Source organism: Falco naumanni, chromosome 5 (assembly GCF_017639655.2).
Source record: "Falco naumanni isolate bFalNau1 chromosome 5, bFalNau1.pat, whole genome shotgun sequence".
In the NCBI taxonomy this organism is placed as follows: domain Eukaryota; kingdom Metazoa; phylum Chordata; class Aves; order Falconiformes; family Falconidae; genus Falco; species Falco naumanni.
Genome location: NC_054058.1, coordinates 10670644 through 10686374, shown reverse-complemented (window position 1 = coordinate 10686374; position 15731 = coordinate 10670644). Strand labels below are relative to the sequence as shown.

At 38.2% G+C, this 15731-nt stretch overlaps 1 protein-coding gene across 2 annotated transcripts in view; it reads left to right on the top strand.

Annotated features, from left to right (window-relative positions):
* Window positions 1–15731, top strand: part of ANO2 (anoctamin 2) — a 192552-nt gene that overhangs the window by 78778 nt on the left and 98043 nt on the right. For both annotated transcript variants that reach the window (XM_040596853.1, XM_040596855.1), the window contains 2 exons: window positions 963–1045; window positions 15342–15425. In XM_040596853.1, coding sequence (XP_040452787.1) covers window positions 963–1045; window positions 15342–15425 — 167 coding nt within the window. The remainder of the gene's footprint in view (window positions 1–962; window positions 1046–15341; window positions 15426–15731) is intronic.

The following is a 15731-nucleotide window of genomic DNA, read 5'->3' as shown; positions in this document are numbered from 1 at the left end:
ATAATCCCCTCTTCACCAGCTAAAATGTGAAGTGAAGCATAAGAAAATGGAAAACAGTGCTCTCAGTTCTTTATAGGAGTGGCTTGTATTGGTACAGTGGGTGTTTTAATGGGTATATACAGGTTTAGTATTGATACAGTCATGTGAAAATAGATGTCCGCAAGTCAAGAGTAAGAAGTGCTATTTCTAATAAATCCTTAAGTCCATAAATCATGAGCAGCTAGGAAAAGGGATATCTAGAGCAAACAGCAATTACGAGAGGAAGGTCAGGAGACTGTAAATAGAAGACACCGGTACAACATCTGTTCCTTCATATTAATGGAAAAGGAAAAGCAGGAGGCTGAACTACTGGCCAGTCCTTGAGAACAAAACCACTGTGTCTATGCAGGACAAAAACATTCAACTGTATCACTATAATATATTTCAAAAGAACATTATTTTCTACATATTACTGAGGGTCTTAGTTTATATAGAGGTATCAGTGATTTATTTCAGTAGCAGGCTGCACCCATCTTCAGTTTCTGACTGATTAGGAACACTGAAACAGCAAAACCCACTTGGCCAGTTAGAGTGTTACAGATCAATATTTACAACTAGATTTTGTTTCAATACACATTTTGTACTCAGGAATTACAGAATGACTCACGGTAAACTAAGAGAGATTATGTTCTTGGGGTGAATGTCAGCAGCCATGGGTTCAGTTCCATTCTCTGACAAGAATTTACCAGTGCCTTTGGGCAACCCATGTTTCTGTAATTTATTTGTAAAAATACAGTAATTCTTGTTCCCATCCTTTGCTTGTGTTCTGTCTTTAAAATTGGGCCTTGGGCTATTTTTAGTGCTTATTTATAAGGGGTCTAACGTAATGGGATCCAAGTATCAGTTGGGGTTTTCAAGTAACAGAAATATTCACCATAGTGTATTGGACTTAAAATTTTTAAATGATTTTATTTTTTTTTAAGCTACTATGTTCCTTGAACAGTGGAAGCGTTTGCAGATGAGATTGAGTTACTTTTGGGATCTAACTGGACTGGAGGAAGAAGAGGTAAGTTTCCTCTCCCTGTGTTAGTTTACTGCATAGATTATTCTATATCTGAAGATATGCATTGATAATTAGATTTCTCCTGAGTGTTTTCCAGCCCAAAGCAGTTCACAGCCATATTTTTCTAAATGACTATAACTGATACAATTTTGAGTACTAAGGTATCATTAAAGAAATCATCACCTCTATCTTACTGGTCAGTACTCTAATAATTAGTGTTGAAAAGGATTATAAAGGTAAAACCAGATCATTAATTGCTTAGAATGCCCATATACGATTGTACAAAGTGCAGTAACAGAATGATACAGAATAAATACTTTATCATATAGATGATAGTTCATTTTTTATAACAAAAATTCTCTGTGACAATGATTGTAACTTGTTAGGGTACCATAAATAATATTTGTGTCCAGGTCTGTGCTGCACCTATGATGCCTTAGGTACAAGATCCTGAGTTCTAGGTACTCACCCACAGAGTTGTTGCCAACAACAGATGGGGTTGGTTCCTTGAGAACAGTTTTTAAGTGCTTTGCAATGAGCCCATGGGGCTTCTAGCTGGACCTGACTTGACTGAAAAGTGAGACATATAGGCTTATTAGTGTTTACAATGTCCCTGAACTTGTTTTTCGTTCTGTTCTTGGGCATTGCTTCACCTGTCATGGCCTATGGTCTGTTTAAATTACTGAACCTCACCAGAGGATTAATTTCTAACTCTGAATAAAAAGAGTGCAGTACTAGCCGTAAATATCATACTAAGAAGGGGTATACTTCCGACCTTCCGTTACGTATCCCCTAGCAATAGATGCTGACATGGGTCTGGAATAGGGTCACATTCATTAATTCAGGAACACAGCAATTAGGTTCTCTTTTATTGCTGACGGTGAGCTGAATACTTGTATGGAACAATTTAGTGTGCCTTGCTCTTTTCATTGACTTAATAAAATGTGGTCAGGTTCCTGGAATGAGAATTGTAAGTGTGCCTTGGTTTGATGGAAAGATTCAAATCCATTTCTTCATGTTCCAGCACAGTTCCTTAAACAAAAAGCAACAGCAAACCTCCAGCCCTGCTGAGCTCAGCTCAAACAGGATGTAGAGTGCAAATAACCTAGAAGAAAAGTAAGCTGACAACATGCATTTCATGAGGTAGCATGGTGATGGTGTTATTCCATTTTGCTCCTCAAATAAGAATCATTGAATAAAATGAAAAAAGCCTGCAGCACAGACAGCAGACTCTAGTTTTTGTCTTCCGTCACTATCCCATAATGCAGCCTTTAGCAATGTCTTTAGTACTGCCTTCCAAGTATTCTTTCACTGATGACTTGACTACAGCCTCCTCTATTTTACCCCTGGTTTCTCAGTTTTTTCACTACTCTCTATCCAGTTATGATATAGGTGATGATCAGAGTATAAGCCAGTACTCACAGTCTGTAAGTTGTGATGTGAATCAAGTGCATAAGCACATCAGAGATTACTGCTTGTTCTATGTGGGATGTCATACTGCTTCCTGGGAGAACAGCAATTTTGTATTAATTACAGTACAAACAGAAGCTGGAGAGCAAACTTTTGGCTCTGCAGCATATTTGATGAACTCACCAGATTTTAACGAATTTCAAGTTCATGACTTTTAGTACAAAATCCTAAGGTTTAGCTTAGTATTTGCAAAATGCCGTGAAAGAATCTATAGATTTGTGAGGTCGGGTGATGAAGAGCTCTGAAGTGGTATAAGTTTGTGGACAGAAACTGTGGGATCAGCAAGAATCCTTTGTTTACGACAAGTGAAGGAGTGCCAGACACATCTCAGCACAAGTTGAAGAATTAGGAACATAGAATCATAAAAATAAAGCTGGAATGGACCTTGAGGGGCCATCTCTTGTGCATGGTAGGATCAACTCTACTTAAATAATTATGAAAAGATGTTTGTCTAATTTGTTCCTAAATAAATCCAGCAGTGGAGATTTCACTTCCTCCCTTGGCAACCTATTCTAATACTTAGCTATCCGTACTGCTAATAAGGTTTTTCTAGAGTTTAGCTTAATTCTCCTTGCTATTTTTTTTTCTTGTTCGTTCTTTCAAAGATAAAGCGAAGAAATTACCTCTGAATGTTTTCAGCAAAATTCAACATAATATCATATCTCTCTGTCACTCTATATTTTTTAGATGAACTAAAATCAGCTCTTTCAGTCTTTGCTCTTAAATAATTTTCTAGATATCTGTTTATTCTTGTTCCCTTCTGGATATTTTCTAGTTGATCCAGCTCTTTCTTAAAATGGATGTGTCTCTTGACCTGACATCTTAAGCAAAACGACATGCACTGTATCATCTTCTGTCAGCTCTTGATGCTTCAGCAAAAATGTAAAAGTTAGATCAGGTTTTGTTCACCTTTTATCCATTAGATTCATAAAGATGAGAATAAATTTGTCTGTAGGACAGGTACTGGCACCGTGTTTCAGTGGTGATGAAGTCTTTACTTGTATTGAAAATTATGTTGGAAAATGGAAAATTGTGTCTGATCAGGTTAGGCCAGAAGGAACTAGAAGTGGAATGCAGAGGATCACTTAACAGAGCAAGGAGGAGAAAGACAAGGAAGAAGTTCAGAAGGATTAACAGTTTTAAGACTAGATGGGGTTAAGTTTTTTATTATTATCAATTTCTTTAGAAAAGGAAGCCACTGAAACAAAACAGGGAGGAAAACAACCATAAAAGCTGAAGAGCTGAGAAGTACATTGTGAGAATTATATTGAAATAAATTCCTCCTGTGTAACTTTTGTGGACTCTTAACTATAACATTTTCAGTAAAATTACTTTCTTTAAACACACTGGGCCAAATCTTTTGCTTCAAAAGAGTCACACGAGAGATTAATTTAGTCCATTTATTTGTAAATAACTTGGCAATGGCAGTCTGAGAAAGCAGACTCCCTAAGGCTTGCATGCATATTTGCAGCTGGCAGCTATACAGACTTAGAGGGTTTGCGTTTGTACATTTGAAATTTGCAAAAATAATAGGTAGCATTGGGTATTAGCTGTAAAATAGATAATTATGTTGAAAAGGAATTGAGCAACTGGCAATTAAATGGGAGAGGGAAAGAAAAGAAAAAACCCAGACCAGAACCATGAAAACAGACAAAATCTTGGAAATACCATAAATAATCACTCAGCTTGTCATGCTGCAGATGTGTGTTGTGTAAACCAATCAAACAGGTTATGCATTTGTTTGTTTCTCAGATAGTGTAATATTATAGCCATCAATAAAGCAGGGATAGAGATGGGAAAATCCATACCCTCTTCTGCTTGTGAAGGAGCTGGTGAAGAAATACTGAGGGACTCTAATTAATGATGTGGGCAGAAACTATGGACCTCCCATGAGTCTTCAGAAATTACATTTCTAGAACCCAGGATGTTCCTGCTTCAGGTTTTCTGGGTGGAAGAGATTTTACCTTTTTTTGCTAACAGTCCTGTGTCTGAAACCAAAATGCAATTATAAAAGGTGAAATCTTAGAATCTGGAGCAGAACTTGGAAGAACAAATGGACAAAAAGTCCATGCTAACTGAAATTCCGATGAGTGGAGGTCTTGTCATTGTTCAAATAGTCAAGCTGCTATACTATTTCAATGCAATAAGGAGGAACTTAGATGTCTGTCTTCATTAGAAACTTGTTTGGTAAGTTACAATTTTAAGTTAAAATCCTGCGCTCTGTGAAACGTTTGCAAACTTTTTTTGGAAACTAATTCCCAAGGTCTTGTTCCTACTTTTGCTATTTGATGATTTTTAAAAAAATAATAATTTACTGAACCCTTAAGGGAAGATTTTAAGGTACCCTGTGGATTATTGATGAGTTAAGATAAAATAATTAGGAAGGTAGATTGGGTAAGAGAGAATTAAATAGCAAGCAGACTTGGTGGCATTAAATATGTTTACAGATGTATCCCATTTTCTCCTAACTTGATCTTGGTTTAACTTGATCTTCTCTACTACATTTTCAAAATTTGTTGTGATATGATTAATTTGATGTTTTCACCTTGTCTTCCACCTTGCAAATAAGAGAAGTAACTTTTCTGAAATTCTAAGTTTCTGAAATTCTGAAATGTCTAGTAAAACAGGCAGTATAAGACATTTTTGTGTGCTTAAAAAATGGAGGAGTGAGAATCAGACTTTAATAAATAAAACGTGTATTCACAGCTTAGCCCTTTCGGGAAAAAAAGAAATTGTCAGTAATGGTAAAACGGGAATGTGCAGGTACACTATTTTGTGTTGTCTTAAACGTCTCCTTCGTTCCCTATACATCCACAGATCAGTAGTGCCACTGAGATCTTTGGTTTGAGTTGTTTTCCCCAGATGCACTATCTTACATTTTTCTCATGCCTATTCTAATTCCTTTGTTGTGTCCATGTTTCCAAATATTTTTGATGTCTTTGTATTGCGTTTTACTACCTTTTCCTGGGTTTCATCACTCCTTCCAGTGAATCTTCTTTCACCTTCATTAAACTCCTGTAACCACAAAGTATTTAATGATCCTAGGATAGCCCTGATCTTCTGAACAAGTTCTTTCAACATTAGATTTAAGTGCTATGTTTAGGAGGATGAGTTTTGTTAGGATAGTTGAGGAAGGAATGTTGAAAAGTGGATGTTATCCCTCAGGCCTTAAGGGAAACTATTTATTACCAGCTGTTGCTCCATTAAAAAAATTACACATGAAGGCAGACTTTAAACATGTTTTAATTCATAAACTATAAGAACCAAAGCAGATGATAATTCCTCTGCTTGCCAAGAAGTGTGTAAAGATATATGATTACATTTTTTTCATTCCAAGACTCCACAGATTCAGAGATGCACCACAATATCCTGGGGCTCTATTAATTTTCCTCTTTTACTTCCCTTCTACCAGACACAGCAACATGCTTTTGTTTCCTTTCTTTTATTTCTTCTCCATTATACTGACCTCCTGTGTCCTTTCCAGGACTGAATTGTCTACAAACCTCCAAGCTGTTTGATTCCTTAAGAGATAGTCTTCATGCCTCAGGATGCTGTGATGGGCAACTCAGAAGCAGGGCCACCCAGGCTGGCATGTATTCTTCCCTCCTGCAGTCCTCTGAGTTCAGAGAGGAGGCTCACATCTTCACGTTCTCTGGTGGGCAGTTGCTTGGAGTGTGAAGCTATGGGGGAGGATCTGGAACGGGCTTTTCCAGCCTGTGCAGTGCAGCTTTCTACTGCAGCTGTTGTTACTCAGGGCATGGGCATGGCATGAACAATGGAAAATGAGCTACTGAATAGAGGAAAGGATCAACAGAGAAGGGAAGACCTACTTCCCAGTAGTTCGCTGCCTTGACCTACTGCGTCTTTATCCAGCACTGCTCCTCTAGGAACAGGGACCATCTCTAGGCTTTTCCTTCTTCCTCTCCTCCTTCCCAGTGACCTAGGAGATCGAGGTGGGTAAGCAGGGTTTGCCAGCAATGTGTTTCTTGAAGAACTGGCAAGATATGGAGTTTATATATAATGATATATGGAGATATAAGTAGGGGAGTTTATATGGCAAGGGAGCGTGTGTTCCAAGGGAGACAGCTATGAGGAGGTGGAGAGGGACGCTCCCCTCCCCCAGTCTCACAAACCCTGTCTTCCTTTTTCAAGTCCCCTGAAGACACAGTACTCCCCCTCCCAGTTCGTTACACAAAGATCTCTCAGACACCATCGGTTTTTCTCAGCCTCACTTTTCTTCCTTTCTGTCCTCCTCGGTTGCACCTAACAAAATCAGTTTTTCCTGTGCTCTGAAGTTTTCTGGGGTTGGTTCAGTACTAGGTAAATTAGATACGATGAAAGCCTCCAAGATTAACCTGCTATTGGCACTAACAAGGAGATCAGAATCAGGTCCTAGTTCACACAGTTGCTCCAGGAACCTCAGCACCACATCACTATGTATTCTCTTGTGCAGGCAAAGACTTTATTTTTAAGGAAATGAGTTTTTTCTTTTAAATTTAAAATGCATTTCACATTTACTCTGTGTATGAATGGAGGCTGCCATTTTTTTAACCCCAACTGCATATGTAAATAACATGGAAATGTGTTAAGAAACTCTTATTTTAATGAAATAGAATAAAAGGGCCTAAAAGTCATTTATTCTTCTGTAAAGTCTTTTATTGCTAGGTCATGGTTATTTATTCTGTGATTTTTCCCATGAATTGTCATTGACACAGGATGATTAATCAATACTAAAATAAGATGAAAGGAGAAGTAGCTTTTCTGTCAATCTGCACAAAGTACTAAATCAAGTTGAAGTTATTTCTAAAGTACTTTTGAACTTGAGAAAGGCTTTTAAAATTTAAGAACAATACTTTCTAATATTGTTTAATGACAGGCAAAATTTCCAATCGTTTAAAATGAATGCAGAGTTTCAGAACTCATCATCTTTCAGCAAAATCGATTCCTATTCTTTCGTTTTGCTTTAGGCTTTTAATTTTTGTTAAATTTCCTAATATTCACTTGCATATGGACACTCGAGTAGTGCAATGTTGTTGCAAACTCATGTTTTAAAAACTCTCCCTCATTACACTTCCATCAAATATGTGATTATGTGGTGTGAGACGTTTCATTGATACAAGTTTCAAGTGGCCTTTCTTTATTCATTACTTTCCAAAAGCTTTTAAGTGTGGGGTTTGTTTTCTGGGTTTTTTTTGTTTGTTTGTTTGTTTGTTTTGTTTTTTGGGGTTTTTTTGTTGTTTTTTCTAGACCTATCCATACCTCTCTGGGTCAGAGCTATAGAAATAATTCTAACCCTTGGAAAATATGAGCCCTTTCTAAAGTTCTCAATCTCAAATTCAGATCAGTAAAATACCACTGACTTTTCAGATTTCATCTTCCTGCTTCCATCCTACTCTGCTACTTCTACTGCAAGATTAAATATCTTCTAGGCAGTGTAGAAAGTTTTTGCCACTTTTGTGTGTAGCTTCTGATTTGCAGCTTGTCCATTAATAGTTCATTACACAATAAAGAAATTGTCACTATTTCTGAACGTATGCCTATCACAGCATTTTCAAATATGAGTGCATTAAGATAGACTTCTTGAGTAAAGTTTTTCAAAGGAGTCTGGAAGTTAGACATCCAGATTCCATTGGCTCTTCCGTAAGAAGGTGGATGATAAGCCTGTTTAGACTTAACAGATCAAATGCAGCCAAAATGTATATTCAGGCACTTGAACTATGTGGTGCTGTTTCTAGATGAAAATCAAAACCTGTCCTCTCATTTTAATGGTGTTTGTGATTCTCTCTTTTCTAAAATTGATTACTTTTGCTGAGATGACTATCTATGTATTTATTTACCTCAGTTTACAAAATTAAGAGGCTAGATTTTGTTTTGTTTTGTGCCACACACACGTACACACCCACCCACCCCTACGCAATGTATTGGTCTTGTTATTCTCTAAAGTCTTTGTTTGGAAGCTCTAGGCTCACAGGGTACAGCTGCACAAAATGTCTTGATAGTTCACTGATACCACTATGTACAGTTCCCTTCCTTACTTTTATACTACTAATTCTAGCATCTTGTCCATCACCTGAACCTACTGATTAAACCTGTGGAGAAGTAATTCCAGAAATAAAGTGCAGAGTGTTTGTGATGGAGGGGACCAATTAATCAGATAAGTTTTCACATAACACAATCAGGGCATTGGTGGGGGAAGAGAAGAATGTGTGGGTTAGGAAGACCCTTTTAGCAGTGTTGAGTCATTAAATCAGCTCATCCGTAGCATGCTACTTCATAGGTTGCAACTGCATAGCAGCTTAAGCCAATCTAACTCCACACTGTTTTGGTGCTTCTATCCCAGCCATGTCATCTTGTTCTTCCCTTACATGAATGCTGGCAATCATACAGCTGAGTGGTGAACTGTTCAGACTGTTGATGCAGCTGGAGGGTAGCCAGGGGTACGAGGGGCAGGAATTTTTATCCTGGTCATACCATGCAGCTGTGTATGGACTGGTGTCGGTGCAAGGACAGAAATGGATACGTGTGGCTATTGCAAGGTGCAATTGAGTCTGAGAGCATGGGAATCCAGGGTTAGATCGGCTTATGCTGCTATGAAACTCAAGCCGTTAAACTCAAGTCTCAATTATAAAAGCTTTTGATACAAATTCAGCATTCGTGTTTGCTACAAGTAACCCTGGCTGTAAATCCAGTCATTAGTACATTTATAGGAAACAATTAAAAGAGGCACTGGTATGGCTGAAACAAATTAATAAAGACTGAACAAATATTTATTGTCAAAGAGATCTTTTAGTTGAGATTAACTAAAGTATCTGTATTTCTGCACATTAGAGATGAGTCAATGCTCTAATCTGGATCATCATTCAACCTGAAAAGTTCACAAAGCTTTGGAAAGACAGTGGTTGGTCAGAATATATGCCTTCTGGAACCAGATAATTCTGGATATTATATAGCTTTTGGTAGCTTGTCTCTGATATATGTACTTTAAGATGTTTTAGGAAGTGTACCTTAGAATGTTGTATAGAGTCCCATTGCTTTAACCTAGGAAGGCAGGCTGCCTGTGAGCCATGGGCTCCGCATGCACAGAGGCTGAAAAGAAGTAAACCCCAGGGAAATGAAAACCCAGAAATATCATAAATAGCCAGTGCTGAGAAAATATTATTTCATAAACAAAAATCCTATCTGATATTATCTGGAAAAGAGTTGCATGTGTGGCAGAAAAATGTCGATTTATGAGGCATCCTTATTAAAATGGAGGAGACTGATAGAGACTTTGAGATCTGGCCTGCTAGAAACGTTCTTACCTTATATTCACTTATCTCTGCTAAAGAAGGAAATTAATGATATTTGCAGTAGTTCTATCCATAGGATTGATATAAGTACTATGTTATAAGTTTGATTTAGCATTCAACTTTGACAGCTACTTGCCCACTCAATCATAGATCTAAAATCTATGACCTCTGACCAGCTGTAACAGGATGAATCTACAATACATCTGCCTCTCTCATGCATCAGTGATTGTCTGTTTTAAACTTCTAAGTTTCTTGGGATTACTGTGGTGCATGATATGCAATGTTGGCTTGGACCAATGACAAGTTCAGTGGCCCAGCCATTTTCATCTTAGAAGAAAAGTACTTTATTTTAGTTGGAGGAAACTGTTGAATTCTAACCTTGCTAATTTGTAAGGTCTTTTATCTTGAGACCATAATGTTATGATTTGTGAAACAGCTATTTTAGATCAAATTTAAAGGATTTTGCAGTGTTTATTGTATTTCTTTTTGTGAGAGCTACAAATTTGTAATCCATTTAAAGTATACTCAATCTTAAATATTGACAGAGAAAAATTTCCATAATCGTGCTCCCCTAAAGAGTGCCTCCACAGCCAAGTGTTCCCACTGCTACACATTAACAGACAAAACCAAAGATGACAAAGATGCCCAAGGGGGCAAAAATCCATCCTTTAAGTACATGTTATGTAGAAGTGGTTCTAGGCTTAAAATGCGGCTAAAATGAAGGTCCTAGTCCATGACTGTAAGTACTTGATACTGCCATAGGACAACTAAAAAAATTATAACCGTGCCATGCACAGACATTTTGAATTTTCTAGAGTCAAGCTAATATTTTATCAAAGTTAGAGCAATAAGGTAAGCTGGAAGTATCACCACTGACAAGCTGGGTGATGCCCCATTTTAATGGGCTGATATCCAGATTTCCAGCTGGATTTTTTCTTTGTGTCTGTCAGTTCATTTGTTTCAGCAATGGCTTATCATGCAGTAGAAAAAATAGTTTTAAGCAAAATTTTCAATGCCATGCTTCAAGGGACATAGGGCTTTGCACAATTCCACTTACCAGTGTAGGAATATTTAAATGGGTTGGATTTGAATTGAATAATCAACAAGAATAAATGATGCCACCTCACAAAATATGGTATCTTGACATTGCAATGGCAGCATTTGGTTGTTTGGTCCTAGCTTAAGGGTGCTTAAAAATCTGAGGCTATATTTCGAAGTTTAGTTATGCAGGTAATCTTCCAAAGCATTACTACATTTCTTGCTCAAAAGGAGCAAATAAAGGTCTATCTATCTGTCTATCTATCTATCTGGCAAATATATTTCCATAATACACCTTATGGATTGTTTTGTTTTAACTACTTCAGTTTTCTGTTGGTTTAGAAGACCTTTGATAGTTGAGTTCATATGTACTCGTACAGTAGCTTTTGTCTTTTAATACTCCTAAACTTGTAATAATGTTAGATGACTTATTCAAGTTTTTGTTTTAATTTTATGTAAATTGCATTTATTATGCAAGTGATCTGGACTAAAAAGATCGTGAACATCTATGAGTGATCCCTTCATACTTGCTGAGATATGAAAGTACTCTTTCTTGGATGAGCATGGGATTACTGGGACAGTCTAAAGAGATTATTGGTGTGAATGTCTGTTCTTTAGACTTCTCTCCTTCCCTCCCCACTGTGTCATCATCACAAGAAACCAAGGAGTTTAGTCCTTGATTTGTAATAATTAACCCCCCTGCAGCAGAGAACAGCTGTACTCTCTGTTCTGTTCATTCCAAGATTCCATCTCGATTTGGGGCAGCACCTGGGCCATTCCACTTCTCATTTGTGGAAGCCTTCCTTCCTACCAGTGTGTACAGCTTTGCTGCTCTGCTCGTGTTCAGCATATCAGGATAAGGCTGTTCAATGAATTCACAGTGTTTCTGTGACTTTCTTAAAAGTGTAAAAATGAAGCAGTAGGTTGTCTGATATTTTGCTGATAACTCCTTTGGTCTGTTAATCTGGGATAATTTCTAAGTTTCTATTTTTTTCTTAGCAATCTAGAAGTGTTTGTCATTAATGCCTTGTAAAATTCCATTACCACTTTCTTCCTAAATCAAAGAGAAATTAAGGAGAGATAGGTTCATGTTATATATTCTTATCAAATTGGATCATTACCTATACAGCCTTAATTTGCAATGTATAGTGGATACACATGTTGTATGTTTGAGGCAAATCCTGGAGATCATTCTCAAGGAAAATTCCCACTGACGTCAATATGAGTTTTGTCTGAGTAAAAATTTCATGATTTGGCTCTTTTGTTTTCAGGATGGGAATTATCGTTTTCTACTCTGAGCACTCATTTGGCCTCAAAGTACCTTGGCTCACATGGTTTTCAATAAGTGTCTGGCAGCTGTACTGGCAAACTTCCAGCATCATGGGATTCATATTTATCCCTACATGGACATTTGGCTGCCTTCAAGTCATCACAACTATTTCTAGCTTATTGTCCTAAGTGTAGAACTCTTCCCATTTTCAGACAAAGAATTGATTCTGAATCACACTCTTTTTTACAGCAGAGTGGAATTGTTCCTTCACATCCATGTAGACATGATCAGGATCAAATATCTCTAAATCTGTACTGTAAAGAAATGTTTCATGCAATGTACTCATAGAAAAGAATATATAGATACACGCATTCCAGGAGGCACTGTGGTCTGCTCAGTCAATGGTAAGATGACTTGGCAGATTCAGCGAGGACAGATCAACTAATTTTTCAATCCAGATATAGGTGTATGAAAGACAGTTAAAAGGACATTGAAATGTCTTACTAGGAAAACTAAACATAACTTGACCGAATTTGAACAGAATATGCACTCAAAGCAAAATTCTTAATAGCAAAAAATTGTTACAGTGCAATGTTTTGCTTGGCATTTTATTTTCTCACTGTTTCCTTTCAAGCCAATTTTCAAAAGCTTCTTTGACCTCTGGCAGCTGCCCCTGGTGTCCCAGGATGCTTTGCTTAGCAGAAAATAAGAAAAAAAAGGAAGTAAGCCAATTCAGCTCTGCAGGTGCTCCGATGGTGTGATTACATCTCCTCAGTTTCTTACAGCTTCATTTACCTCATTTCCCCACTTTCATCAAGCTGTCTCCTCTCATGTAGCCTTCCATGCCTGATGCCCTCATCCTTTCTTCATTTAAGTCTAAAGATGTTTCGTCCATCTGACCTCTGAACCTTACCTAAGGAAGCATGATACAAATTAATGCAAATCAACAAGCTATTGAAAACTTACAAAACATCAAGACACATGCATTGACCACGACATCTTTCAATACTTAGCTGTATCTTTGTCTTTGCTTTTCCCATCCTGTTCACCACCATTTTTGCTGCTAATCAACTTCAGTAATGACAGAGATTATCCCTGCCTCATTATTTCTTGGAGTTCCACATACACTCATAGCACATTGTAAGTAATAACAACAATGACCCTTGTGGCATGAAGTGCTGCAGTGATTTCTGAACTTATTGTGGCACTGATTTTTATGTGAGGCATAAGTAATGTAAAAGAAGTCTGTGATGCAGAAAGTGTCATATTTGCACCCTTAGAACATGCTTTATTAATTTTAAAAGTACATGAAATTACAACTGTAAAACAGGTTGTCATGCTGGAGGGTTCATTATAATTGTTTGGTATAGCATTGTAGCAGTAGAGTTTCAGAGATATAGTCATACTTGAGCTTTAGAGTAAAAAAGTTCCCTCAAGCTTCCCATGTTAGTACCAGACTCCCTGGGAGCAGCAGAATGCACATATCATTCGTGGGACTGCCATTAGGGCAGACACGCATATGACTTATTCACAGAGTTAAAAAAGATAAGGAAATATTAATTTAAAGGCAGTTATTTAAATGATATTTAAATGAATGCATCAAGAAAATCTCATGATCAGAATAAACAATACATTGGAAGGCTCACTGTGTTTATGTACTGGTGTGCAACAGAGGATGCTCAGGATGTTGTCTGATGTAGTGAAAATGTTACAGATAACAGAAGATGAACAGCACGTGCCCTCCAAGGAAGACTGCAGAAGTTCCATGCAACCCCTGTTCTATTAGCCATTAGGATTAAATAAATTTTTTAGAAATGGTTTTTACTCTGTTTGTGGCTATCAGATTCATTAAAAAGTGTTAGAAAGTCAATTTTGTGACCGGGCTGATTGGCATATGTTCTAATTGTCATAAGGATGGATGGTATGACCAATGCTTTAGGAATAACCTTTTTGTGGGAGGCATCAAATCCAAATTCCAGGGTCTGAATGAATTCAGAACATGGTGGAAATGGTGAGATACGTGGCATTTGTCTTTTTCATGAGCTGCTTTCTTTAAAATCCTGGTAAGTTTGTGCCACCATGCTTAATTTATTCTCTAATTTGGAAAAGAAAAATACAATTTGCAAGGAAACATTAAAAGGTTACTGATAGGGGAAACTGGGCCAGATCCAATAGCCCACGAGAGGTGACAGCCACAGCTCCATGACCCTAGGTCCAACCTGAAGTGAGGCTAATCATGTATTCCCAGTAGTCACAGCTACACAGAGCACACACAGACCCCACATATGTGTGTATATACATGGCCAGCCACACAGATCACACAGACAGACATGCAGCAGGCACACAAACACCGGCAGCACTTACCCTGCTCCTCTCCCTGGCTGAGCTGGATGGAGATATGCACATATGTACAGTGTGGGTCCTCCCAGCAGCTGGGCTCACTTGGTCTGCCCAGTAGCTGCCCCTGGCCCCCAGTCTCTCGGTTGCTGGCACCCAGAGAGATACAAGCCTGCAACACTACAGCCCCTCTCCATTTGCTCACTCACACGTACATACTACTCACCCGGAGCGCTGGGGCCTCCCTGGCAGCTGAAGCACCCTGCTTTTGGCCTTGAAGATGCACACACACACACTGCAGTGGGTCACACTCCTAGAGACCTACAGACCCTGTGGTCTCTGGCAGTTGGCTGGGACTCCCCTGGTCCCTCTGATAGCCAGTTCCACCATGGTCTTACTCTTAGAGACTCACACCTCCCTGGGTCCCAGGCACTTCATCTACTTGCCAGCTACTTCAGCTTGATCTCCACTAGTGCTCACATACTCACAAGTACGTGACACAAGTGGCACACCTGCACTTGCTCCAGGTGCTGGTGGTCAGACCCCCATACAGACCAGCTAACTATTTACATGGGACCAGCCCTTATTGTCCCCTTATTCCTCTATTTCTTCACAGTTGTTTCTCTCCAAGTGACCTAGATTCCAAGTGACCTAGATCCCTCCCTTCCCCACCTTTGGTTCCTCCCCTAAGATTCTAGCCCTAAATGCTCCTCCCCTGCATCCCATACATCTAGGCAGTGATCACCCTAGTCTGAAAGGTGCTTTGGTGCTGAATCATCTTTATGATCTGGATCATGCATAAGTGACAGAAATTACATTTTTTTTTCTTTGCTCTTAATCATAATCACACACTTAATGTTTTTTGTTTTTTTGTTTGTTTTTTCTTCTTTTTCAGGAGCATGCCAGACCAGAGTATGAAACCAAACTGCTGCAGAAAAAGCTGAAAAATAAAACCATCACCACAGAAAATTCAAATACAGTAAGATGCAACTTAGTCTTTTCACTTACATTGGATTTGTGTTTTGTCATACTGTGATTATCTTTCTGTCTGTCTCTGATGGATAGTTTGAAAAAGGTACTTTTTGGTGCTTTTAATCAGTCTTGTAAGTTGCTTGCTAGAGGTCTGGTGTTCTGCAGTCCTGCAGTGCCATTGAGAGGCTTTGAGGTCATTACTTTGTTAGCTCTGCAAAGTAAAGCAATTAGCATAGGAATATGGTTGATGGGTGGTTCAGGATCTAATCTGTAGAGTTATGAATGATTAGGACAATAATGAATGATTAGGACA